This window comes from Mytilus galloprovincialis, chromosome 10 (genome assembly GCF_965363235.1).
Source record: "Mytilus galloprovincialis chromosome 10, xbMytGall1.hap1.1, whole genome shotgun sequence".
Lineage (NCBI taxonomy): Eukaryota > Metazoa > Mollusca > Bivalvia > Mytilida > Mytilidae > Mytilus > Mytilus galloprovincialis.
In genome coordinates, this window is record NC_134847.1 from 52,535,192 (window position 1) to 52,561,539 (window position 26,348).

At 31.0% G+C, this 26,348-nt stretch overlaps 1 protein-coding gene across 1 annotated transcript; it reads right to left on the reverse strand.

Moving 5' to 3' along the window:
- Positions 1 to 2,452: 2,452 nt before the first annotated feature.
- Positions 2,453 to 26,334, reverse strand: LOC143047813 (uncharacterized). The gene is made up of 12 exons (XM_076221091.1): positions 26,020 to 26,334; positions 21,546 to 22,018; positions 20,502 to 20,613; positions 18,809 to 18,933; positions 17,821 to 17,875; positions 13,603 to 13,666; positions 12,799 to 12,981; positions 11,140 to 11,894; positions 9,401 to 10,251; positions 8,084 to 8,274; positions 6,141 to 6,975; positions 2,453 to 5,387 (listed from the first exon to the last, which is right to left on the reverse strand). The coding sequence occupies exons 2-12, from the start codon at positions 21,997 to 21,999 to the stop codon at positions 5,257 to 5,259; spliced, it is 3,756 nt and encodes a 1,251-aa protein (XP_076077206.1). The 5' UTR covers positions 22,000 to 22,018; positions 26,020 to 26,334; the 3' UTR covers positions 2,453 to 5,256.
- Positions 26,335 to 26,348: the final 14 nt, after the last annotated feature.

Sequence of the window (26,348 nt, forward strand, 5' to 3'; positions counted from 1 at the left end):
AAAATTGATGTTTCATCAACTTGGTAAAAATTGAAAATATCCGATGACGGAAGCGACTGAAAGCGACTATCGTCATGGACAGGGCGACTTGTTTTCGCTTTTGGGGGTCGGGGAAAGCGAAGTGACGGTCGGGAAGGCGACTTCTTCGCCCAAGTCGCCTGGTAGCGTGAGCCCTGGAGCTCACTCTACAGTTAATAATACCAAGCAGGCAGAACAGGAAACATCTCCTTCAGATCTAGCTATGATACACCTCGCTATACAGTTTATTTGTCTCTCGTTTTTCATATTAGACAGTTGGTTTTCGGTTTGAATGGTTTTTCACCAAGTCTTTTTTGGGAGCCTTTTATAGCTTGCTGTTTGGTGTAAGCCAAGGTCCCTTGTTGAAGACTGTACTTCTACAAATTGTGTCTTGGATGGAGAGTTCTCATTGGAACTCATACCACATCTTATATCTATTCATTATACTTTTGTTGAAACTTTTATCATGGTTTTGCAAAAGTTTGCATACATACAATCCTTTGAGAAATATACACCTATATAGTATATAAATCAAGAAATATACACCTATATAGTATACAAATCAAGACAAAATATACACCTATATAGTATATAAATCAAGAAATATACACCTATATAGTATATAAATCAAGACAAAATATACACCTATATAGTATATAAATCAAGAAATATACACCTATATAGTATATAAATCAAGAAATATACACCTATATAGTATATAAATCAAGACAAAATATACACCTATATAGTATATAAATCAAGAAATATACACCTATATAGTATATAAATCAAGAAATATACACCTATATAGTATATAAATCAAAAGAAATATACACCTATATAGTATATAAATCAAGACAAAATATACACCTATATAGTATATAAATCAAGAAATATACACCTATATAGTATATAAATCAAGAAATATACACCTATATAGTATATAAATCAAGACAAAATATACACCTATATAGTATATAAATCAAGAAATATACACCTATATAGTATATAAATCAAGAAATATACACCTATATAGTATATAAATCAAGACAAAATATACACCTATATAGTATATAAATCAAGAAATATACACCTATATAGTATATAAATCAAGACAAAATATACACCTATATAGTATATAAATCAAGAAATATACACCTATATAGTATATAAATCAAGACGAAAAAAATATAAGGTATCAACTTCAGGGACTCTATTGAAATAATTCACACAGGGTTGGTTCACCAAACAGTTTAAGAAAAAGTTTATATTTTTGTTTTATTAGTTGAAATATCAATATTTGCTTTGTGGTACAGGAATGAGTACAATACTGGTAAGTGAGACACACCAAAATAGATTCAACCTTGAAAAAAACCTTAGAGCCAGATCTATAAAAAAATTAAAAGCATAAATAAAACAAGCATTGTATTTGTAAATGAAACACATATTTCAAAAATAAAAATAAAAAATTGAAACAATAAAGGACTGACAAAATACTTATTACAAAATGAAATATTAAATAATACTTTTTTAAACATGTTTTAAAACATGTCAATGTTAAAAGAATATATAAACTTGTCTCACCCGGATAACAAATAACAAGAGTGCACACACTGAAATGTCTCACCTTCTTTACTGATGATTGATATTATGTTGAAAATGGGGTCAAGGTCATATTAAACCTGTCAGACTGACTTGTTCATCGTAAATTACTTCTATATGCCAAATAAAGTTGACCTATTGCATATATTAGAATAAAAAGGGACCAAAAAACAAAAAAAACTAACTATAAATGCTGAACCATGAAAATGAGGTCAAGGTCAGATGCAGACTTGGGGTAATTGTAATCGTTAATCAGCTGTAATTGATTACAATTTTTCAAGTAATCAGTGTAATCATTAATCAGCCAAAAATCTGATTACATGTAATTTAATTTAATCAATTACTTTTCAAAATACCCTGTAATCCTGATTACTTTTTGATTACATTCTGATTACAATGAAAAAAATCTTAAACTGTGATGAACCTTTTTGTTATTCTTATTTGATAATTATTTAAGATAGTTTGGTCTACTTTAAAAAGCATGTTAATGCATTTGTATACTTCAGTAAAAAATAAACTGTTACAGTATTGAAAAGTCATCATTAATGTTCTGAGAATATATATATGTACAATAATTGTATTATATGTCTCCCTTAGTGACTCAGATGACACCTGCCAATTGGACAAGATCACCTTACAATCATTCCATACACCACATATAAGAGGGGGTCTGGATGGGGGGTCTGTTATTCTGTAAACATTTAATTTTCACCCCTTAAGCCTTTATCTCTATTCTTCAAAAAATTAACCCCTTTTTTCTCTAATCTTCAAAAAATTAACCCCTTTTTTCTCTAATCTTCATTTTTTTCTGCCCGTTATTCTCTAATCTTCATTTTTTAAGGGCATTATTCTTTAATCATTTAACCCCATCCACACCCTCATATAATAGACATGTTGCTTATAGTATTTGCTTGTATATAACAACAAAACTAAATATTGTTCACTGATGCATGAAATGAGGCCAAGGTCAGATGAAAATTGTTTGATAAAAATGAGGACCTCAAGCTTGCAAGATATGCACAAACCAAATAGAATTATCCTATTACTCATATTAAGAGAGAAATAAACATTACAAAAAATCCTAACTTTTTTCAAGTAGTCACTGAACCATGACAATAAGGTCAAGGACATTAGACATATAAGGCATCTTTATACAAAGTAGGAAGCATCCAGATCTTCCATCTTCTAAAATATAAAGCTTTTGAGTAATTAGTTCATGCTGCTGCCGACAACACTATCTCTATGTCAAGCTTTCTGCACAAGAAGTTGCAGGCTGGACAAAAAAATTGTCAGATATAAGAAAAACAAAATAAATGCTTTACAAATAAGTATTGCATTGCTATTTCAATACTAATATATATATGTATATCAATGAATTCATAACAAAAATATGGCACTTTTGTAATATGGAACACAAAAAAATATACAGTAGATATTTGCCATCTTTAGACACCATATTTAAAACATATCCATATAAGATGAGCAGTACAATGAATGGAATAGTATAAAGTCATGACAAGAAAATTGTATTGATTTTGGTGTGGTTAGTTGAAACTTCAGTATTTTGCTTTGTGTTCAAGTGGTAGAGGAATGAAAACAATACTATTCTAAGGGAGATAATCCCAAAGAATTGAAAAAAAATAAAGAAAACATAGCTTTCCTTATGAAAATATCAAAAGCATGAAAAACAAACAAGCATTGCATTTGTAAATGAAATACATATAAAATATGTATATAAATCCATTGTACATATAAACAGAAAATTAATACTGAAAAAATATCAATTTCAAATTGAAAAAAATATTGTAAATTTTTAATGCCTGTAATTAAAATTTAAAATATATCTGTTTTTAAAACAATTTGTAAACTATATAAAAAACATTTTCCTACTAAAATTGTTTCACTACGAACAAATAATATTAGTAAGTAAGTAAATCGTTTATTATAGTGTCACGATTCAATATATATCATCATATACAATATAAAAATCTTTGAAACCATATTAGATCCCTGCCTTTAAGGATGTACTTAGGTGAGGTTTTGGAATTTGTGTAAATGACAAAAATATAAAAATTTCAAAAAATTTGAACCAACCATTTTATCAGAAAAATTACACTGGTTATATAGCAGTTTGGCAAACACTAATTTTGATCATTGAGAAGCTTAATATTTTCCTCAACGACAACGTAATTAAAACGTTTAGCTTATTTTACAGAGTTATCTCCCTGTAGTGTTAGGTACCACCTTAATATGCATACTATTGCATCAATAAATTCATAACAAAAATATAAGTGCTGCCTGCCTATTCTATAATATTTAATAGAAAATCAAATTATTTTCAAGCTACAAACTGTGCAAAATTCCCATATTTTATCGAGAAAATACAATTATGCATGAAAAAATTTAAAGATTTTTTTTTGGAGTTAACTCAATAAAATAGACATTCTATGTATCAAAATAGAAAAACTTGCTGTAAATTGTCAAAAAAGGTTACTACAATTATAAAATATTATGCATATCTTCATTCACATTAAAATTCATACAAATTAAAACATTTCTATGACAGAATTTGTTAATTGCAGTAAAAATCGGGGAAATCATTGGAAGTCCAGTGTGAAACAAACCCATACTAGGTCATACTACTTTCAATGTAGTATTGTACATTTTATACACAATAAAAAATTGAAGAAGGCACTCTCAAAAATTATTTAATTCCTAACATTGTTCATCAAGTTTTTGTTTCAAGATAAATAGAAAAAAAAAAAACTTTGCTGAGCCATGGATGATAGAACTACTACGATGTATTCTTGAACAAGTGTTTATCAAAAGCTCAGTTGATTAAATATTGTACTTAACAGAGTTAAGTGCTGGACACCACAATAAGTTGCACATGGTAATATGTATCATATGAAGAAGAAAAAATCCAACCCTTTAGCCCCTTTTGAAAACTAATGGTTATTATACAAATAGATTGATTTACATCTGAAATTCTCTTGTAGAGGAACTTTGGGACAAGGAAATCTCAAATTTTGATTCAGACATTACCTCTTGATCATAAAAAAATTAGCCTAATTTTCATAAAATCCTATGAAGGTTTGACAAAATTATTGATGTTCGAAAAACAATAACTGTATCTAAATATTAACTGGGAACAACCCCCCTCCCCCCCAAAAAAAAATAAATAATAATCTTCATCAAAAATACTGAAACGAAAAAAATAACCCCAAAAAAACATTTATCTGCATTAAAAATACTGAAAATAAAAAAAATATATTTTCACTTATTTGCTGAGAATGCTGTTCCTTGATAAAAATATAGCAGGCTTGACAAAAAAATGTAGAGTAGAAAAAGAGTTCCATCCCTTCTCCTATAACTAGTAAACTGACTTCAAATATATTGCATATATCAAATGAACATGCAACAATAATAACTACAACCAAAGCTCAATAATAAAACAAAAGCTCCTTAGATTCTTTCCCTACCATATTCATTTTAACGGAAAGCTGCTCCTTAGATTCTTTCCCTCCTATATTTATTTTAACGGAAAGCTGCTCCTTCCTTATTTGTTAAAAAAAAATATTCATTTTGACAGAAAGCCCTGCTCTTCATATCACCTTGAAAGACAGTGTATGCAGTTTATTTTTTAACATCTCTGCTGGATTTTTGACTGGACACTTCTTCCGATCTTGAAAGTTGTAACTGACGTTTTCTTCCAATTGTCATGGTAACCTTTTGTTGTTCAGTATCTTCAGATTCTCTGCTGGTCTCTTTGAAAGAGTAGATATAAAAGATGTTAATAACTTAATATAACCAGACACAAGTTGTTTCCTTTTTCGATATTCAAATTTTTGAGGAATAAAAAAATTTGTGAAAAAAATTTTGAGGGGAAAAAAAATTCAGTTTGGACTTGTAATATTTTTCAAAATTTGAATATCGAAAAAGGAAAAAGGAAAAAGGAAACAACTTGTGTCTGGTCTTAATATACAATTTTCATATTCTTAAAGATTACTTCATTTAAGTGAATGATATGATCACCTCAAATACTGAATTGTAATTTGATGCAAATTTTAATATTTTTTATATTTTACAATAGCCAAATATGTGAGAACGACAATAAATTCAATACATTTATATAAATCAGAAATTTAATAGTCAAGTAAGAATTACAAAATTTTGTGATAACAAACTCCAAAGATTGGTTATTATATGACTTGTATACTTAAAAGATAACTAATACTGCAATCAATTCTTTTAGTAAGTTTTTATGTTTGTGTTTGACATTTTATAATTATATTAAAGGTCTATTATAGTTTACTTTTATACAGTAAGAGGTTTGCTCATTGTTGAAGGATTGATGCTGTGACCTAGAGTGTAATATATCTAATTCATGGTTTCTAACAGATAGTTGTCTCATTTGCAATCATACCAAATCTTCTTTTTCTCATAATTCAAAATGTTTGAATCAATGATAAACCTCCATTTTCCTTGTTCTTTTTAAAGTGAACAAATTATTTGGTTACCTTCCTTTTCCTCCTCTTGTACAGATGGATATCTTTGTTTCATGTCTTCCAATATTTTTCTTTTTTCTTCTTTATCTTTAGTATCTACAATTTTTAAATATTCCAGTACTGGCATTTCTAGATCAAAACTCTTATCTTGTGATGTTGATCTAGTAGACTTTAAAACAGCTTTGCCTTTTTCTGATGTTTCTCTCTCAACACTGTCAAGGAATGCCTGCATTGAAGGATCTCTTGACCTTTTTCTTTTAAAACGTTCCCTCTTTTCCTTAGAGCTCATGTCTTGAGAAGAAGTTGAAGAAAGACTGCTTCTATCTGCTGACTTTCTTCTAATTTCTGACAAATAGTTTTTCCCACTTTCTTCTTTATTTGCATCTTTTTCATCAAAAACTTGATCTTCTTCAATTGTTAAATCTGTCTTTGCAGATTTAGAAGAATTTTGATCAATGTCTTCTTGAATTTCCATTAAACTTTCAAAACCTTTACCTTCAATGACCTTTGTTTCTGTTTCCATGGCAACATCCTCTTCTTCTGATGTTGAAAAATCGTCAGGATTTTCCATTCTTTCAAACAATTTATCAAAATCCATCACCTCATCATCTTTTAACTTATAATCTTTAAATACAACTTCTTTGAACTCAACCATTTCGAAATTTTCTTCTTCTGAGACACTGTCACTATCGTCTACTCTGACAGGTGTGAAGGTCATATTGCCCGGTCCAGCCATCATTATTTCTGCTTTGACATCTTCTATCGGAACATATTCACTGTGTTTTATTGTCTCTCTTTCACTTCTTGCTTTTTGCCTATCTTCCTCAAATTTACCTTTTTCAAAATCCTGAAATTATGTTTTAAACAGCATAATCTTAATTGGATACTCATCCTGAGATATTAAGGAACAACCACTTAATTCTGATGGGTTGGGGTGAGAGAGTTGCCCCGCAAATTTGATGAGGTCATACTTTTTATTTCTATCTTAATGGCTGCCAGATTATATCTTTCAATCAAAGCTGGACAAAAATATTGATTTTTGACTTCTCATAAAAGTGACACAAAAAGTGCCCACATCAAAATCTACTGGTCATCCCCTAAAGATTTTCTATAAAAGTAATTTAAAATTTACAGATCAACATATTGGTAGAATACACATATAGTACTTCGATTAAAAAGAGCAGTTAAAATAAAGTGTAGAATTTTTATTCTATTGAAATATGAAAATATAATAGCTTTATAATTACTAATAATTATGAGATAGTTTCAGTGATATAGACAAGAGTGGTGTAAGAGTTGAAAATGGTAAAATAAATAAAACAAGTGAAACTGCGAGCTACTGCTCATTGATGATACCCCCGCCGCAAGTGTATAATATCAATAGTGTAAAAATATGCAAGTGTTTCGGTAAACAGGAAGTTGTCAAGTGATGACTCTGAAAACGCATCACACGGTATAGCTGACTAGTATAAATCCTGAAACCAAATTTCAGAAATCCCTGAGAAAAATGTGACGGAAATTTTCAACTTGGTTATCATGTGTAAAATAGTACAAGTGTTCGGTAAACAGGAAGTTGTCAAGTGATGACTCTGAAAACGCAGCACACGGTATAGCATACTTATATAAAACTTGAAACAAAATTTCATAAATCCTTGTATTGTAGTTCCTGAGAAAAATGTGACGGAAATTTTCAACTTGGTTATCATGTGTAAAATAATACAAGTGTTCGGTAAACAGGAAGTTGTCGAGTGATGAATCTGAAAAGACATCAAACGGTGTAGTAGACTTATATAAACCCTGCAACCAAATTTCAGAAATCCTTATATTGTAGTTCCTGAGAAAAATGCGACGAAAAATATTCATGGGACGGATGGACTGACGGACTGACGGAAGGACAGACAGAGGTAAAACAGTATACCCCCCTTTGAAAGGGTATAATTATAAGTTTTACTCACATTGTAAAACTTGATGGCTGGTTCAATTTTCTGTGTCTCTCTTGCCTGCTGTAAAGCCCAGAGATGTTCAGCTTTTATTTCCTCATATTCCTGCCTATGTATATGTATTGGATGTAGACCACCACATTTAGTCATATCTCTGGTAATCTCATAAAACATTATTCCTTCCCAAAGATGGTTGATAGCATTTCCTATTTCAAAATATAAAGTTTTATTTTAAAACATTTCATAGAAGAATGTATCAACATCTTTATATGAATTTATTACAAAAAAGCTATAAGCCTTTTAATATGTATTATTCGACCACAGATAAATTATCACGTTGTGATTGGTTAAACGCCGTCACGTGGTGACCCCCTATGAGACCGTAGGGGGTTAGTAAGTTTCATAGGGGGTTCATGACGCGTTAATGGTGACGTCATCTATTAATGTTGTTGTGTTTCATTGTTTATTTTTCAACAAAACGCAGCAGAAAAAGTCCAGCGTCCAATAAATTCGTTATACGGTTAACTACTGACCCCCTACGGTTCCATAGAGGGTGATTAATATTCGACCTCCGGCCTCACCCCCTATGGATTTTACTAACCCTCTTTGGACCCTTAGGAGGTCTGTAGCGAACCATATAACTTATAATATAGTTTTAGGGTGGTGGGGTCAATAAAATTGCATCCTAAAATATTCCAATAATAAAAAAAAAGACATTTAGAAGTTGACATACAGTTTTCATCATTAAACAAATACCCCCAAAATATGTAATGATCTAAACTTCTTCACATCCTGTGAGAGCAAAGTTGTATTGGGGGGGGGGGGGTATTTAATAGAGACTATCTAATATCTACCATTGACATATATTAACTGAGATATGGTAATTGTATCAAAACCTACAAGAACATACAATGAAAAGCAGTCAAAGACAAAATATGCTTTTAACATGTAACAAGAGGCTCTACCTAAGAGTCTGTGTTACTCACCTGCATCTTCAACAATGGCCCCCTTTTTTCCTAATCCTTCTAATAATTTTCCTTTTTTAAGTTTTGAATCATCTATACATTTTTTTTTTAAATGCAAAAGTTTTCATTAAAGGGCAATAACTCCAATATCGAGGCAATGGAGGATTTCAAGTATTATGAATTATTTGTAGATCATGTCTTGCTGTTCATTTGTGTTATTCAAAGTTTCTATCTATCTATTACAATTTTCAAGTCTCTCTGCCAGGTAAGATCAAATAAGGAGATCAGGATTTTACATACCCCTACACCACCATTTGTCAAGGGTATGGGCAAAACCCATAACATACAGCTATAAAAACAGCCATACCTTTTTGTTTCTTGTCATACTCCTGTTTTGCCTTGTGCAAGAGGATTTTGCCCACTAGATGTGGTGTATGTGTACATTTATAGTGAGGAGGCTGCAGGATTTTCCTTCTGATATTATCTGCTTCTTTGATATCTTTTACAGCATCACTAAATGCACCAGAAACTTTCAACAATCCAAGCTCGTCGTAGGATTCAGCTCGTTTCACTAATTTATCAGCGTAATTGTCATACTTGTGTAGATTCATTTGCGTGTCCAAAGCCATAGCTTTTGTGTAATATCTAACGGATTTTTCAAAATTTTCTTTCGCCTCTTTTGTATTTTTCAATTCGTTTTCTTTTAGTCCTATTACATACCACAATCGACCAATGCTTGCAATAAATGAAGGGATGTCCAAATTATAAAAATTTTCAACTTTTTCTTCAGCTTTCTTAAAAGCAGCATAGAGATTTTCTCTGGCTTCTTCTACTGCAGGTGGATCAAGCATAAGATAAGTTTGACCTATTTTTTCATAAATATTTGTAATATGATACATATAACGATGTCGTACAAATTTATGTTCATTGAACAATTTCTGGGCCATTGTAAGATCTTTTACTGCATTTTCCAGCTGCTTTCTTCGCATGTAAAATTTTCCTTTGAGGAGGAAATAAATTCCAAAAACAGGGGCCAAAGCAGTACCTATGGCTGTAACAACATCACAGGTACTTTCTATCTCAAAAAGATACTTTGCTACAAGTTCATTTCTGTCAACATCAAAGAAAAAACTGGCTTTTTCAATTTTCCAGAATAAATATTCTAGTTTGCAATTCCTCTGCTTACTGCTTTCCAACATTTTTTCAATCCTGTTTATTCTAGAAAAAGAAATGAATTTTGTATTCATTATGCATTTGAATACAATACTTAGTTCAAGTCAACTGTGAGTCTCTGAAATACGTCACAAAGATGGCTATATGGGATGGCATAAAAGCAATTGCATTAAAAACTAGTAATTGTAAACATCTCTATCAATGTGAAAGTAACAGTGTCTTGGAAATAAAGAGTTAAAGTGGTAGAAATTCTATAATAACTATTTGGACAATTGTTTTGTTCTGTTTGCCATGTCACTTGTGGAGCAGAAACTGCTTACCTTTTCTGAGCATCTTACTTCAACCCTATTTTTTTGGTTGGTTTATGTTGTTAAGGTTGTTTAAATATAATCTTTAGTATATCTATCTGGTTTTTTCCCCCCTTTTTAGTAACGGCGTTGTTCACTTATTTTCAACTTGTGAGTTTGAATGTCCCTTTGATATCCTCGACTCTCTCTCGTCTGTGTAAAGGTTTGATATTATTGTTGGACTTTTTGTCATATAAATGTTTCGACAGGATTTCTGTTTTCTGTTTTTATTGGATTTAAAAACAATACAGCCACATAAAAAATTGTCTGTCTAACCTACCTAAATGTGAGAAGTTTTCAATTATGACAACTAATGTCTTTAAACAATATTAGCAGAAATGTCAAAGTAAAAAATCACAGTTCAAATATAAAACTTACTGCTGTACAACTTACTATCCTGCACGAAAATCTATTCTAGGTTGGATTGAATCTGCCAAGCCCTTTTCAATGAGTTGAGAATAAACAAAGAATGGCATCAAAGATGACATATGATATAAATAATAATCTCATTGTGTTACTACAGCCTTTGTAGTCCATGTTCTCAAGTGACCAAAAAATTCATAACTCTGAACATTTATTTACATACCTATGAAAATCTCCAAGCAAGAGGTTTCCAACTAAAACCATTTGAGTACATAGTAAAATTCTGTCCTTCATATCTATGGTTGTCTGTGTATCTTGGACATGATCACCTTTAAACAGACTAATGAAGTGCTTCTTATTTTCTTCAATCATCCTCCAAGCTTTCATACAATTTGTGTCCATTTTTTCACCTATTTTCTGCACAGCTTTTTCAAAATGACTGACAAATCCTTGCCATGCCTTTTTTACTTCCTCTTGAAAACATCCATCCTTAATTAGTTCTTTAAGAAACATGTAAACAAGTGGATGCAAAGAATACCTCAATTCATGAGTCAAAAAAATATCAGTTGTAGCTGAAGTTGTTTTCTTTTTCATCATGTAATCTTCAGGTTCTGTTATTTCCACAAAATGCCTGGTTTTTAATGCCAACAGGTCCATTTTTGGTCGCATAGTCATGTTAAGTTCACCAAACACAGCGCTGGCAGCATTAACATCAAACTTTGCTGTCTGGAATACTGTGAGTCTTGCCAATTTCTTCTGGTATTCAACATCAAGCGAACTGAAGGTTTGTGCTAGACAATTATTAACTTGCAAAGCATGGGAGAGTCCACCCTTTTCTGCAGCTATTTTTAAGTTATATCTAATAACTTGAGGTTCAAGGAGTCCACCATTAACTGCACTACATGTAGCCCTGATGGCCAAGGGACAATACCCACAATATCTTATAATATCTCCAGTTATCTTTCTATCAGTTTTGTACTGAAAAATATAAAATACTTCTGTTTGTATAAAATGTTTAATACACATTCCTACGAGTTTTTTTTTTCTAGATTTGTAATACATGTAATGATATTGTAACATCAAAAAGGATAACATTAAACAATATCCAGTATGTTTTTATTTTATGTAGAGCATATTTCAAGTATTTTATTCATCCTAATTGATGCAATTTCTTTTAAAATCTTTATATTCATGTAAAAAAAAATCCCTAAAAAAATAAAAAAAGTGTCTGTCTTTATTACCGGTAGGCCCTCTTCCAAGACCTTGGTGCTATAAACTTCATGAAAATTTTACAAGAAATGAAAGCATGAAAGTGCTTACAATAAAATGATTAATATTAATTACATTTTAAAGAGGTCCATCAGTGCTGATTTTCAAACTCACCCAAGACATTACTGATATAAAACTTTGAAAGAAATTTCATAACAATCCTACAAGAAATGTAGGTGTGAAAGTGCACGATGCAATTTTTTAGGTACATTAATCTGGTAAAAATAATTGATCAATGCTGATTCTTGACCTTGTCCCAGACTTTGCTCATATAGACCTTTTATCAAATTTCATAAAATTCCTACAAGTTATGTATGCTTGAGAGTACTATTAATGCAATTTACCATATTATTTTAATTTCAAAGGGGCATAACTCCTTTAAAAAGGGTTGTTTAGAACTGATTTTCTAACTCGTCTGAGAATCTTAATTGTTCATGTGATAGCGCTTACAAGGCCAAAATGACAATCACATAGTCTTTCTATGTCTTATGAAATGCATCGTGTGGGGCAAAAAACTTTGTTGTCGGTTCTGCCTTTTTGACTGAAATTTCCTTATATTGTTTAATTGTCAATATTGAACTACAGGTGTATCTTCCTCAAAATAAATAATTACCTGTTTGTCAACACATTTTTCATAAAGTTCTGTTGCCTCTTTAACATTGAGGGGCTTCAGTTCTATTTCTAGTACTAACTCATCCATTCTTTTCTGTGATTTACCAATTTGACGCATTTTATCAATAAACTGTTTATCATCAATTGCAATCAACTTCTGTCTTGATGTAATTAATATTCTGATCTGAAAATATAAAAAAAATATATTGCTAGTCTCATAATGTTAAGTATAATATCAACATTTCTTCCTTTTTTTTATTTTGCACCTTCCTATTGTCCATATGTTATGATAAAACAAGAATGTGTCCATAGTACATGGATGCCCCACCTGCTGTGGCATTGACCCAGTGGTTGTAAATAAACTCATCAAAGATACCAGGATTAAATTTTGTATTTACAAGTGGTTATTACCTTGCAATTCAGATTCACTGAAGCATTAAAAAGAACTTCAATATTCTAGATTCTAAGTTATTCATAAATTATTAAAGCAGCATAATAAGTACTTTTCAAAAAATGTTCATCCAATAAAGTTATGCAAGCACATCAGAGTACTTTATATTTGCTTTTGCATTTTCGATTTTAAATCAATGTTCCATAGGTAAATATATACGTGAAAAAAATACGAATACAAGTGGTTTTGCTCATTGTTGAAAGCCAAAAGGTAAATCATAGTTGCTAACTTCTATGTCATTGGTCTCTGGTGGAGAGTGGTCTAATTGGCAGTCATAACCCCAACCCCCACCTCATCCCTTTTCTCATCTTACTTTAATATTTTGTATTTTCCAAAAAAAAAAGATAAACTTACTGTTGTGTCATCTAACATCTGTAGAAAGTCATTGAAAAATTTCAACACTGGTGAAATCTGTTGTCTGTTACAAATCAATGAAACATAAAATGTTAAAGTCATTACTTATGATATCTCAAAGAGTATTATGTACAGTAATTTTGTTCCAAAGCATTTTTAACATTATATTTTTATTTTGTGTGTTGGAATTCAAACATCTTGGTTTATGCAAATAGGTAGATGATCCTTTCTTATTTTTGTACTCATGCCCAATGCCCAATGCCCAATTATTTGCTTAATTGCTTAAAAATATGAATCATCCAAGATTTACCTTGCTCAGCATGATAGTGCTATTTTTCAATAGGATGATATTTTTAGTTAGAGATAAGGTAACATGTGCCCATGATGCATGTTGTTGATGGTCCGTGTAACACTTATCAATTCAAAGTTTTAAAAAGTTTTGAAATTTTAGATTTTTGGAATTTTGATCAAAGTTTTAAAATATCAAAATTTCAAATTGTGTAAAAGTTTTGAAATTTTGAAATTTTTACCAAATTATTAAAATATTAAAATTCTAAATATTGTTTTTAAATTTGATAGTTTAGGATTTTGATTAAACTTCTAAAATATTAAACCTTACGTGCAATTTTGATTATTTCACTTTTTGAAAATTCGATTTTTTAAATATTTGATTAAAATATCAAAAATAGTAAAGGGACGAAAAGAGGGGTACCTGTAAAAAGCGAAACGAAATAAAAGCGGAATGAAACAAAACAATATGAATTGAAAACATACTGATACTTAAAAGTTAATGAATGAAATAAAACCACAGACAGACAGTTGTAAGCGGTGAAAAATTGGATGACAAAATATTTTTCAAAAGAAGAGAATTAATTTCAAAACAAGACGTACTACGGATCTGATATTGGCCATTTTACTTGCTGGTTTTTCTAGCACCCATGGATATCAGAAGAAACAGGAGTAACAGTAAAAACTGAACAACTCGCAGTAGTTCAAATAGTATGTTTAGGTTGAGCATATATATATATTTTCTACTGAACTCTTAAAAAGCAATAGAAAGGCTCAATACACGGTGTATTATCTCTTTTGATTTCATTTTTTTCTGTTTTGCTCTACAACTTCTTACTTTCTGCAATCATGTTGGCTAAAGAATACATCATTCCATGTATACATTATGAACGATCATCTTTAATGTTTTAATCTGTTCTTTGTAAGTTGTTGGTCCTTAATATTCAGCTTTGAGCGTTCCCTAAGAAGGTCGATTCAGAAAAGCGCTTCGGTCGTAACTTTTAACGTTGTTTTCATTTTTATCGGTTGTATGAAGATCATAATCATATTGCCTTGTATCAATGATTTTAGTTAATATTTTTTTTTGGTACGGTAGGAATACTGAATGCATGGTGTCCGAATTAAGGTTGTGCTAGTCTACAATGTTGGAAGTTTTTGATATATTTATATCTTATTTACGTTGAAATTAAGAGTACTAAGACCAAATATTAGTAGATTGGAGCCAAGATACTGTTACAAGGTATCTACATAAGCTCATCATAGATGAATACAAGGATATAAATTTTGCCGGTTTTTGCGCTAGACGCGCGTTTCGTCTACAAAATACTTATCAGTGACGCTCGATTCCATTTAAGTTAAAAAGGCAAATAAAGTCAAATAAAACTAAAAAAGGCCAAATAAATTAAACGTTTATATCAAACTTATAGCTCTGGTTTTGTAAAAGTTGAAACCATTCATATCATATATAAACGTATACCATAAACATTATTTTCAGCATTCATATGATTGTAATAGTTGTCGCTGTACTACATTAAGCCCCCATCTATCTATTTGTAGGTGTCGGCATTTTGACAATTGAAAATTCTTTTCAAATTAAAGTTTATATCAGCGATATACTTAATAAAATTGTTAGCGATTCGACAAAACAATAACACCCCACTTTTAAAGTTAAATGGTTGCTCCCTTCTAGACAACATTTGGATTGGTTATCATATACGTACATGTAGCTCCATTATGGGTCCTAGATCAACCGCTGTTTTTAAATAGTAAATAAAAGGAAAGGGATTTTTTTTGTATATATAAAAGAATATTATTGTTCCGTATTTGCATTTTGTTATTTGAACATTTTTAAGTTATCGTACGACAATCGACTTTTAGCAAACTAAAAGAATACAGGTACATCCAGCCAGAATGGGGCGTGTAAAGAGAAGCCACAGTGTCAGCTGCATGATGGATTTTTCCATATTTGACCATACACATTGCTCTCGAAAAACCAGTACAATGTAAAACGCTGAATTTTAAGTAAAGGATTCAACTACGGAACGCTGAAAACTGAAATTTGAAAGTCAAGAAAAATAAGAACCAAAAAAAATTGAAGAGGTGTTTGGCCAAAGTGAAGTTAAAACATATCAAAATCAATCTATAAGGGCTACTTTGTCAGAGGGAGTTAAATCCTAAGTTTCTTCGTAATTTGTACGAAAACAACCTATTTTAAATTATCGATTTTTTGTTGCCAGTGAAGCATATTTCATGTATGTTCCGAAACAAATTAGCAATAAATACAACAGGGAGAGAGTGTGCATAATGAAGACATAACCTTTCAATCAGTTTCATGAATTGAGGTCTAAAGCTGGCGTATAGCAGTTAACTGTTTGCTTTATATATAGTAGTCCTTTGCTAATTTATTATCATTGACATTTTGATTAGTTTCGTTTGTCTCCTATTCTGACATAGGACTTGTTTTTCTTTTAAAGTGCATTTTATTGTTCGTATAACTGTGTTTTTTATTCTTTATTGGGTAGAGGTATAGAGGAGGGTTTTGATCTCACGAAACAAGTTTAACCCCGTCGAATTTGTGCGCCTGTCCCAATTCAGGAGCCTCTGTCCTTTTAAGTCTTGTATGCTTTTAATTTTAGTTCATTGTTATATTTCGAAGTTTAGTATGACATCTATAATCACATAACCAGTACACTTTTTTGTCTAGGGGCCAGCTGAAGCGCGCCTAGTACAACGTTCATTGTGAAGCTATACATTAAGTATTCCTTCCGTGTTATTTCTTGGAACTGAAATAAATCATAAAAGGCAATTTATTATCGTCATGCAATCGATAAAAAAGAAAACAAAACGTTTAAAGTTGCATGCAACCGATGCGTTTTTTTTTTTTATCTTCCTTCATCAGGAACGTCAAAAAGGCGATTAATACTATTTGGTTTACTGCGAGTTGGTCAGTTTTCACTGTTACTTCTAAATGTTAGGAACTGGGAACACCAAATAGCTCTGAATTATTTATCTCAAACGCTAACCTTATATGAGAGATTTAAATCAACTTATTTAATTCAGGTTTAAATAGGATTAACAAAATTTGTTTGATAGATGCACAACCTTAAAATTTCAGGATACTGTTATCCCATGTGATGTCTAATATGTTTTATATATAAAAAAAGGCATGATTGTTATCAGAGCCGTGTTTACATCAGTGTTTACAGGTACCCCTCTTTTCGCCCCTTTACTATTTTTGATATTTTAATCAAATATTTAAAAAATCAAACTTTCAAAAAGTGAAATAATCAAAATTGCACGTTAGGCTTAGTATTTTAAAAGTTTGATCAAATTCCTAAACTATCAAATTTATAAACGATATTTAGAATTTTAATATTTTAATAATTTGGTTAAAATTTCAAAATTTCAAAACTTTTACACAATTTAAAATTTTGATATTTTAAAACTTTGATCAAAATTCCAAAAATCTAAAGTTTCAAAACTTTTTAAAACTTTGAATTGATAAGTGTTACACGGACCGTTGATCAACTGTATGTTGTCTTTTTTTACGGGTATGTAATTTCCATGGTTCTAATCATCTTTATAAATGTTTCTGCTTTTACATGAGAGCAATTGTTTCAGACCAGTAAATTTCAGAAAATGTTATGTATCCTCCAAATAAAATCAGAGGACACTTCTACATTAAGTTTCCTATATGATGTGATTTCAAATTAGTATGTGTACTACCCTTTCTACGAAAATGAATGTATATGAATGTATATTTACATAAAGTACCAAGAAGGTCTTGGACTAATTAATAATACGGGTTTTACTCGCTGTTACAGTGACCTATAGGTAATAATTTCTGTGTCATTTGGTCTCTTGGTAGAGTTGTCTTATTGGCAATCATACCACATCTTATTTTTATATAACAGAAAGAAATGAAATTACCTTCCTTTTCTGTTTTGAAGAAGACCATCTATATTATCAAATAACAATACTGTCCCTTTAAAAGAAAATAAAAGTAATTTCTCATGAGGGGGTGAGCATTTGATATTCTGTTTGAGCCATGTTTTTTTTTATTCACATTACCCAGTACTATTAATTTTCAATAAGTGTAAGAAAGGATTGTATACCTAGTATTATTAAACTAGTTGTGATTTAAAACTAGAATAATATAATTGAGAATTGTGAAAAAATATTAATAAGAAAAATATGATGAAAATAACCCAACTATTAAAAAATGTTAGCCATTTACACATGGCTATTAACATGATTAATAGGTGAAAGTTAGTTTATACTGAAATATCATGCAATAATTCAAATTTATTTCAGATTCAACTAATTCCTTGTTATTTGTTTGTAGACAATGCTTCATGAATATATATTTGATTTTCATGTGAAACTATTCAAAACATTTTGTGAGTCAGGCCATTTGTTTTCTAGCTCTTACCAGCGGGGAACAGTTATTCAATTTTGCCTGTTGCAATGTAAGCTCATTTATTTTCAAGCTTTCCTACATTATTGAACCCTTTGTCCAACCCTTTAGGAAATTGTTTCTCCATTCAAATAAATCTTTGCAAGGACAAGTAATAATGTTATATAATTTGAGTAAAAGGATCAAAGTTTATACAAACAAATGCAAACAAACCAATTGTTAGCTAGCCAAGTTCTGGTTTCAGAACACTAAAGGCTTAAATATGGATTGAAAAGTGGTTTTTTAAGCTTACACAAGTATTTCATTGCACGGCAAAAACTAATAAAATATAATTTATGTTGTAATCAATTAATTAATCAATATTAATTGATTACGAACATAATGTATTTTCCATCATAATTGTCAATGTGCATTACAATTTATAATCAAATACATATAATATTTATATTGAGAATTAAGATGTTATTCCATCACGGGATACTACTTTACAATGGCACTCACTTCTTTTTATGTCAGGAATGATTTTCCATAGTTTCTTGATCATTTCTGGTATATCTGTAGAACTAAAGGTCTCATGTAGTTCTGTTAGTGTTAAACTCAGTAAATCCAATAGAGTATCCCTCTCTCTGTAAAAATACAATATAAAAATTCCATGACACAAAATATGTCATTTTAAAACCAGAATTTGACTTCAGCCACAAAAACAATCTGTGTCAGATATACATTTTGTATTTGTTTACTTATGCTACTACTTCATGAAGATTATTTCAGTTCAATTTCTCTACATATTTTTTGTATCCCCTTCTCTATCTAACCTTAATCATTGAAGATGTATAGAAATACAGTTTGTAAATCTTGATGATTTCAAATTTCAAAAAACAGACAAATCTGATGTTCAATAGTTGTCGTTTGTTGATGTGGTTTATAAGTGTTTCTCGTTTCTTGTTTATATTTAGATTAGACTGTTAGTTTTCCTGTTTGAATGGTTTTACACTAGTCATTTTTTGGGGCCCTTTATAGCTTGCTGTTTGGTGTGAGCCAAGGCTCTGTGCTGAAGGTCGTACTTTAACCTATAATGGTTTACTTTTATAAATTGTGTCTTGGAGCAAGAGTAAACATACCCCATCTTCTTATATCTAAACCCTGAAAACCAGCTGTTTTCCATTGTCCATTAGGTAGTTAGTTTTTAAAAGTTTCACTGCAGTATGGGATTCTGCTAACATGTTTGACCCAGTCACATTCTGTATGTATGTGCCTGTCCCAAGTCAGGAGGCTGTAATTCAGTGTTTGTTGTTTGTTGATGTGTTACATATTTGTTTTTCGTTCATTTTTTGGTACATAAATTAGGCAATTAGATTTCTCGCTTAAATTGTTTTACATTTGTCATATCGGGGCCTTTTATAGCTGACTATATATGTGGTATGGGCTTTGCTCACTGTTGAAGGCCATACGGTGATCAATAGTTGTTAATTTCTGTGTCATTTGGGGTCTTTTCAAGGGTTGTTTTATTGCATGGCAATTATAACACATCTTCTTTTTTATATTTGCACTGTTTTAATTCTCTCAAAATGTGAATAAAATTACTCTTACTACTTATAAACTTTAAATATATATCACAAATTCTAACAATTTAATTGATCCTTTTTTTAAAAAGGACATTACTTAATTTGCTGATAGTCAATCATAATTCGCTGTTTCAGAATCTAATGCATTCTGGGTAGTATTTTCAAAAGCGTTCACCAAAACGTTGTGATTGGTTTAAATCATTAATAACAATAGAAATTCAACCAATGATGTAACATTATTTTCAATTTGGTGTAGGAACAATGAAATTACCTTTATATAGTGCTTTATAATTAGATTCTGAAAAGGTGAGTTCTAATGCAACAACGTTTGTAACTTTCACTTTGATTGGATAACTTCACTAATGTTCATGGTATCAATTCACAATTTGTGTTATGAAAACGTATGTCAATTGCAGAAGATGTATGACAGATTTTGAATGTATGTTTTCATGTTGTTTCTGTTAATGGCCCAGCTAAAGCTTTGCCAGTGAACTAAATTTGCGACCATCAAATCACCAATTGATGCAGTCAGAGCTAAAAACACAATACATTTGTCATTTCTCTCCTAAATAGTAGCTATCAAAATGTTCAAATGGTTTAACTATTTTCTAAATCCTATGTTGGCTTACCTCAAATCAATTCTGATGATCTTCCATCTTTGGTTTGACTTATAAAGACGATAGCAGACCTCATTAGCTAAACTTGTTTTACCCATTCCTCCTAGGCCACATATACAAACTCCTGTTGGAAAGATTTCAATAAAAAATATGATAAATTGAATTTCACTGCTTCAACTGGCAAAAAAGGTTGGTGATTGTATAAATTAAGAATGCAAAACAGACCATGGAGTATGGAATAATTGTAGTGTGTATGATGAAATGAATAAACATGAAAAAACAGTCTTTCATTTTGTAAATAAAATTTAAATATAGATTTTCTGAAAATAATTATTATAGTTTTATGAAGTTTTAGCTAAATTGTCTTGTTTTTCAAATTTGCTGGAAAATAATTTTAAATACATATCTGTTTGCTTAGTTTATAGTTTAACAATATATCTGTTAAGGCTTTTTTTGTTGCTGTTTTAAGAATTTGCGGAGAGGGAAATTGATAACTTACTTAATATCAGTATTTGATCTCAAATGATATTACATGTACAACCATAATAACTGTGAATAAATAATTTTCGTGTGTAACAAGTTATGTAGACAAAATAAAAAACTGCATCTTCATGGATATTTGATTTAAAGGCTTCAGCAAATTCTGCATACATTAGCCTTTAAAAAATTTTGTTTGATGAACATATAAACATGTTAATTTCATGGAAATCCATGAAAATTTATATTCTTTAAAAAGTAATGAATCCCCGGTAGGGCCAAATAAAAATATATAGGTGGTTCCAGCAACCCTACCTTCCCTACTTTTTCGCCTCAAAAATAGCCTACCCTAAAGATTTTATTGTCTTTTTTTCATTAAGCACTGTTAAAGTTAGAATGTTGCTCCCATAGACTCAATGAAAAAAAAATCATAAAATAAAAAAAAATCCCTACCTACCTACCCTAACTTTTTTTCAGATGTAACTGGAACCACACATACTTTTTATTTGGCCTAAGTATAATGTCATGAATGTAGTAGGTAATTGTCAAATTTTGCTAGTTTGTGTAATTTAATGTTACCTCTGACAGAATCATAGTGAGCAAAGTCACCAGATATAACTCCCTCAATCTTTTTAATGTCATCAATTCTCCCAACAAAGTTCTTATCAATATCTACTCCTTTGGTTCTCAGTGCTTCTCTATGTTTGAGAAGTCTTTCTTTGTACAGGCTCAACTGATCTGAAACTCTATTAGTTCCCATGACTGTATGGTAGTTCAAAGTATCTGTCACATTTATGAGATAATCTACCAAATCTAGTTTGTCATAAACTTTGTTGTTTTCTATGCTTCTAAAATATTCCATAGCGGTGGTTATGTTGGCCATATTATTGGGTCCAAGTTCAGACCTTGAAATTTGTAGAAGGTCTTGGAATGTTGTGGGATCCCCATCAAGGTCATTAGCAAGGTCATTTAGAATGGCATCTAAGGGGTCAATTAGGGTTGGATCATCAAACCCTACAGCTGGATGTTCCATGGTGAATGTCCTTTAAACCCTGAAAAACAAGTCAACATGTTTAATTTGGCAAAATAAAATCATATCAGATTCTGATTAGGCCATGCAAAATTGATTCAGTTTTCCATAGCCCTGTTGGATCTGTTTTTACACTCAAGATTAGCATAATTTCATGCGTTTAATTTTTTTTTTTTATAAATTCCATGTTTATTCTGTTATTTATAAAAAAGAAGATGTGGTATGATTGCCAATGAGACAATTGTCCACAATAGACCAAAATGACACAGACATTAACAAATATAGGTCACCGTACGGACCCCAACAATGAGCAAAGCCCATACCACATAGTCAGCTACATAGTCAGCTATAAAAGGCCCCAAAATGACAATGTAAAACAATTCAAACGAGAAAAATAATGACCTTATTTAAATAAAAAGATGAACGAAAAAAAATAATATGCAACACATAAACAAACGATAACCACTGAATTACAGGCTCTTGACTTGGGACAGGCACATACATCAATAATGTGGCCGGTTAAACATGTTAGCGAGATCCCAACCCTCCCCCTAACCTGGGACAGTGGTATGGCAGTACAACATAAGATAATTAGATCTGTCATATCTGCATTTTAATGTTCTTTGCAGCACACAATACTTTCTATTACTAAGAAGATAGCACATTTTCAATAGAGTGTACTGTGCAGCCCACAACACTATCTATACAAAATACATTGTATTGAAAGTGTTATGCACCTTTCAAAACATTATAATACAGAATAAACATGGCATTAAAAAAAATATTCAAGCACAAGAAATTATGCAAATTTCAATTTTACAAGAATGTGTCCCAAGTACATGGATGCCCCATCCGCACTATCATTTTCTACATTCAGTGGACCCTAAAAATGGGATAAAATCTCTAATTTGGCATTAAAATAAGAAAGATCATATCATAGGGAACATGTTTACTAAGTTTCAAGTTGATTGGACTTTAATGCAACTTCATCAAAAACTACATCGACCAAAAACTTTAATCTGAAGCGGGACGAACGGATGAACAGAAGGACTGACGAACAGAAAACATAATGCCCATAAATGGGGCATAAAAATAAATCCAAGATGATAATAGCCTGTAGTTAATAGTCAAAAGCGTATATGGAGCAGAACAATTAGTACTGTCAATGTAATAACTACCACCAGGCTGATATCTTTATGAGTTGTTGAAGCATCTGTTGTCAGGTTGTAGTACGGGAATGTTCATTGGATTACAGTTCCAGAGAGTGACTCATTAGCCCAGTTTCTTTGGTACTAGGACACAGTTATCATGATTATTGATTGATTGAAATTTTTTGTTATTAAAAACTTTTAAAAACATTTTTATCAAGGAATATATCTTCTTCTTTAAGTATACACTATACCAATCAATATTTATCCAAATTATCATAAATTTAAACCTGTGAAACATTAAACTTTCAAGCAAGATTTAAATATAGACTACGTTCCAATCAACAAATAAAGCTTCTTTTATCACTGACAAGTTGCTATTATCATATCCAAATTACGACTATATGATTATCTCATCAAACATATTTCTTGGAGTTACAACTATATTCCTTGAATTTTCTATGGCTTTTATTTTTGTAATGAGGCTATATCTATAATACTAAAATTACGAGGTCCAATTTGTCAGCCGTCATCACGTAAAAACGACGAATCAAAGAATTCAACTTTATATATAACTAATATAGTACTAAGGTGTAGATTAAAAATTACACCACTCCAGGCCCTTTTGTTTTCCACGTAATTAATATTGCCAATAATTAAGAAGTTCCGGGTCAAGTCCGATACCGATACCAATAGTATATTCACCTGTTACCTATTACCTTATCTGTACGTTCCGCATCTGACAGGCGCACCAACAAACGGTGTATTCAGATATATACACGGGTCATAATCACAGGGTTGACACTACTAAATTGTCGAATTGTTACCTATTGAAGTATTTAAATCAGTAAGACTTTCTAAGATAACAATTCGAATACTAAAAATCTGGACTAAAAATAAGGCGTATAGGTACAGTTTTCAATTTGTTAGCGGGCATGACGTAAAACAGCGATTCAAAGAATTCAACTTTATTTAAAACTAATATAGGACAATGCTGTTGATTAAAAAATACTCCATTCCAGGACCTTTTCTTTTCCAAATAATTAATATTACCAATACTTGATAAGTTCCAGTTCGACGGGTTCAAACAGAAAGATTTGAAAGCAGAGAAAACTGTGTATCTTATAATCGGCATGACTTTATCAGATGACAATACTAATACTGAAATAATGCTTGCAAATAGTTATATACTTTAATTCAGTCACGGACCCGCGATATCACGGGTATGTTCTAGTATGGTATTAAGAAAACACATCCACAACTAAACTGTACATGTCAATCTGGTGGTTAAGTAATTCTTGAAAACAACACGTATACTCAGAGAAATAGGCAGCAAACTATTTCACCTTTTTCTACCTCTGCCATATTTGAATTGTGGTCATGGTGGTAACTGCAGTGTTATTTCTATTTGTGATTCCACAATACTTGACCCAAGATTTTGCAACACTTTATCTAAACTATTGAATGTTAGTCTATTGACATCATACAACAATCACCATCACTTTTGCATTGTTAATCATTATAATGGTGCCACACATCTACAGGAATGGTTGTGATGTCCAGTAATGATGGTCAAAGGTGTAATGGTAATATTGTTCAATTCTATTAGTAACAATCCTGTTCTATTTTAGATAATACATTGTAAAAAATATCTTATCTTATACTATAAAGGGGGTCTCATTGGGGGGTTCTGATCCCGGATCCCGCTTATTGTTTTGTCAGATTCACGTATCTCGCTTACACTATGTATGTAAGCAATTCTTATTTTTTTGTAATTTCCTGTGTCCCGCTAGACTTCATTTCCCGTTTTCACTGCACAATAACTTGACTTTCATGTGTCACGCTTACAAAAAATTGGCAATCCTGCGTCATGCTTAGACCCCAATGAAACCCACTATAAACATGATAAAACAAGGTAGTGTCTGCGCGTACCCTCATGCGGGTAGGAATAGTCAAATTGCTATTCGTAGGCTATGTGTAGTCGTAGGCTACGTGTATTCATAGGCTACGCGCAATCGTAGGCTACGGGTACCCTCATCCGGTTTTATAATAAAATGCCATCGGATAGGGAAAGAAACGTGATATATAGGTTTGAACGTAGTTTTCAATTTAGACTCGTTTATATATATATATATACAGAAATTATTGATAATAAGGGGATCGTGTAGAACCAGTGAAGAGTATGAAATCTAAATAATATTTTCAAATTGTATTTATTCGTTAATAATACAAATAAACATTGCAAATTAAATGCATACTGATTGAAAATAAGCTTGGGTGTTATATAAATATTATAGAAGCAAGTTATCATGGTTATTAAGGCGTCAAATTAAACCAATTTTAAAAGATTCATGTAAGTAAATTAAGATTTGGAACAAATTTTACATATCCAATAGGATTGTTTTGGCACATATTTCAAATGTTGCCAGTCAAAACAACAATCACAGGCTTCTACGCTTCAGAGGTAAAATATTTTTTGATGCGCTGAAGGTTTACATTTTCATCAAATTATAAAATTTTATATTTATTTATGAAGATTATTGGCATCGGCCTTTAATGTCTTTGTTTTATCAGACATAATGTATAAGGATTTTCTTGCCAAACTTGTTTAGAATTTTTTGCCTCCGTGAATACAGGAAAAATTTATTCTGTTAAACTCTAATTCCTCTTTAATTTTCTTGTTTCCATTTCTTTTTTTATCTGCAGCTGCAATTGGCTCCAAATTTCTTTATATACAATTGTATAAAATTAATCGACTGATAGTTTTAAACAAATTGTTTCAATTCATGATAACTTTTGTAATGTCTTCCCCACATGTATATCACTCTCATCCATTTTAAGAATATTTACTAACTGAGAAAAACTGTTCACTTACCTATATATAAATATTTATAAAAGTTCTAAGTAGTTTTAGCTGAGCCATGATATAATATGATATCTACTTGTGGTATCTTTCTACTTCTAAATCAGCACACACATGCTTTGCATCTCTGCTAGTGCTAAACATTCATTGTCTGTTATGTCATTGATGTGTTAGCATTGCAATTTAAAATATGCACGATATGGTAACTATCAGTGATGTTATTTTCCATCTATATGCTTATTACCGTGTCACCATGGCTTTTTTAACAAGGGTGTTGTCACGAAAGAGTGTTGTGGTGCATGTATTCTACTTTCACTTTCGATATTTGAATAGACACCGGA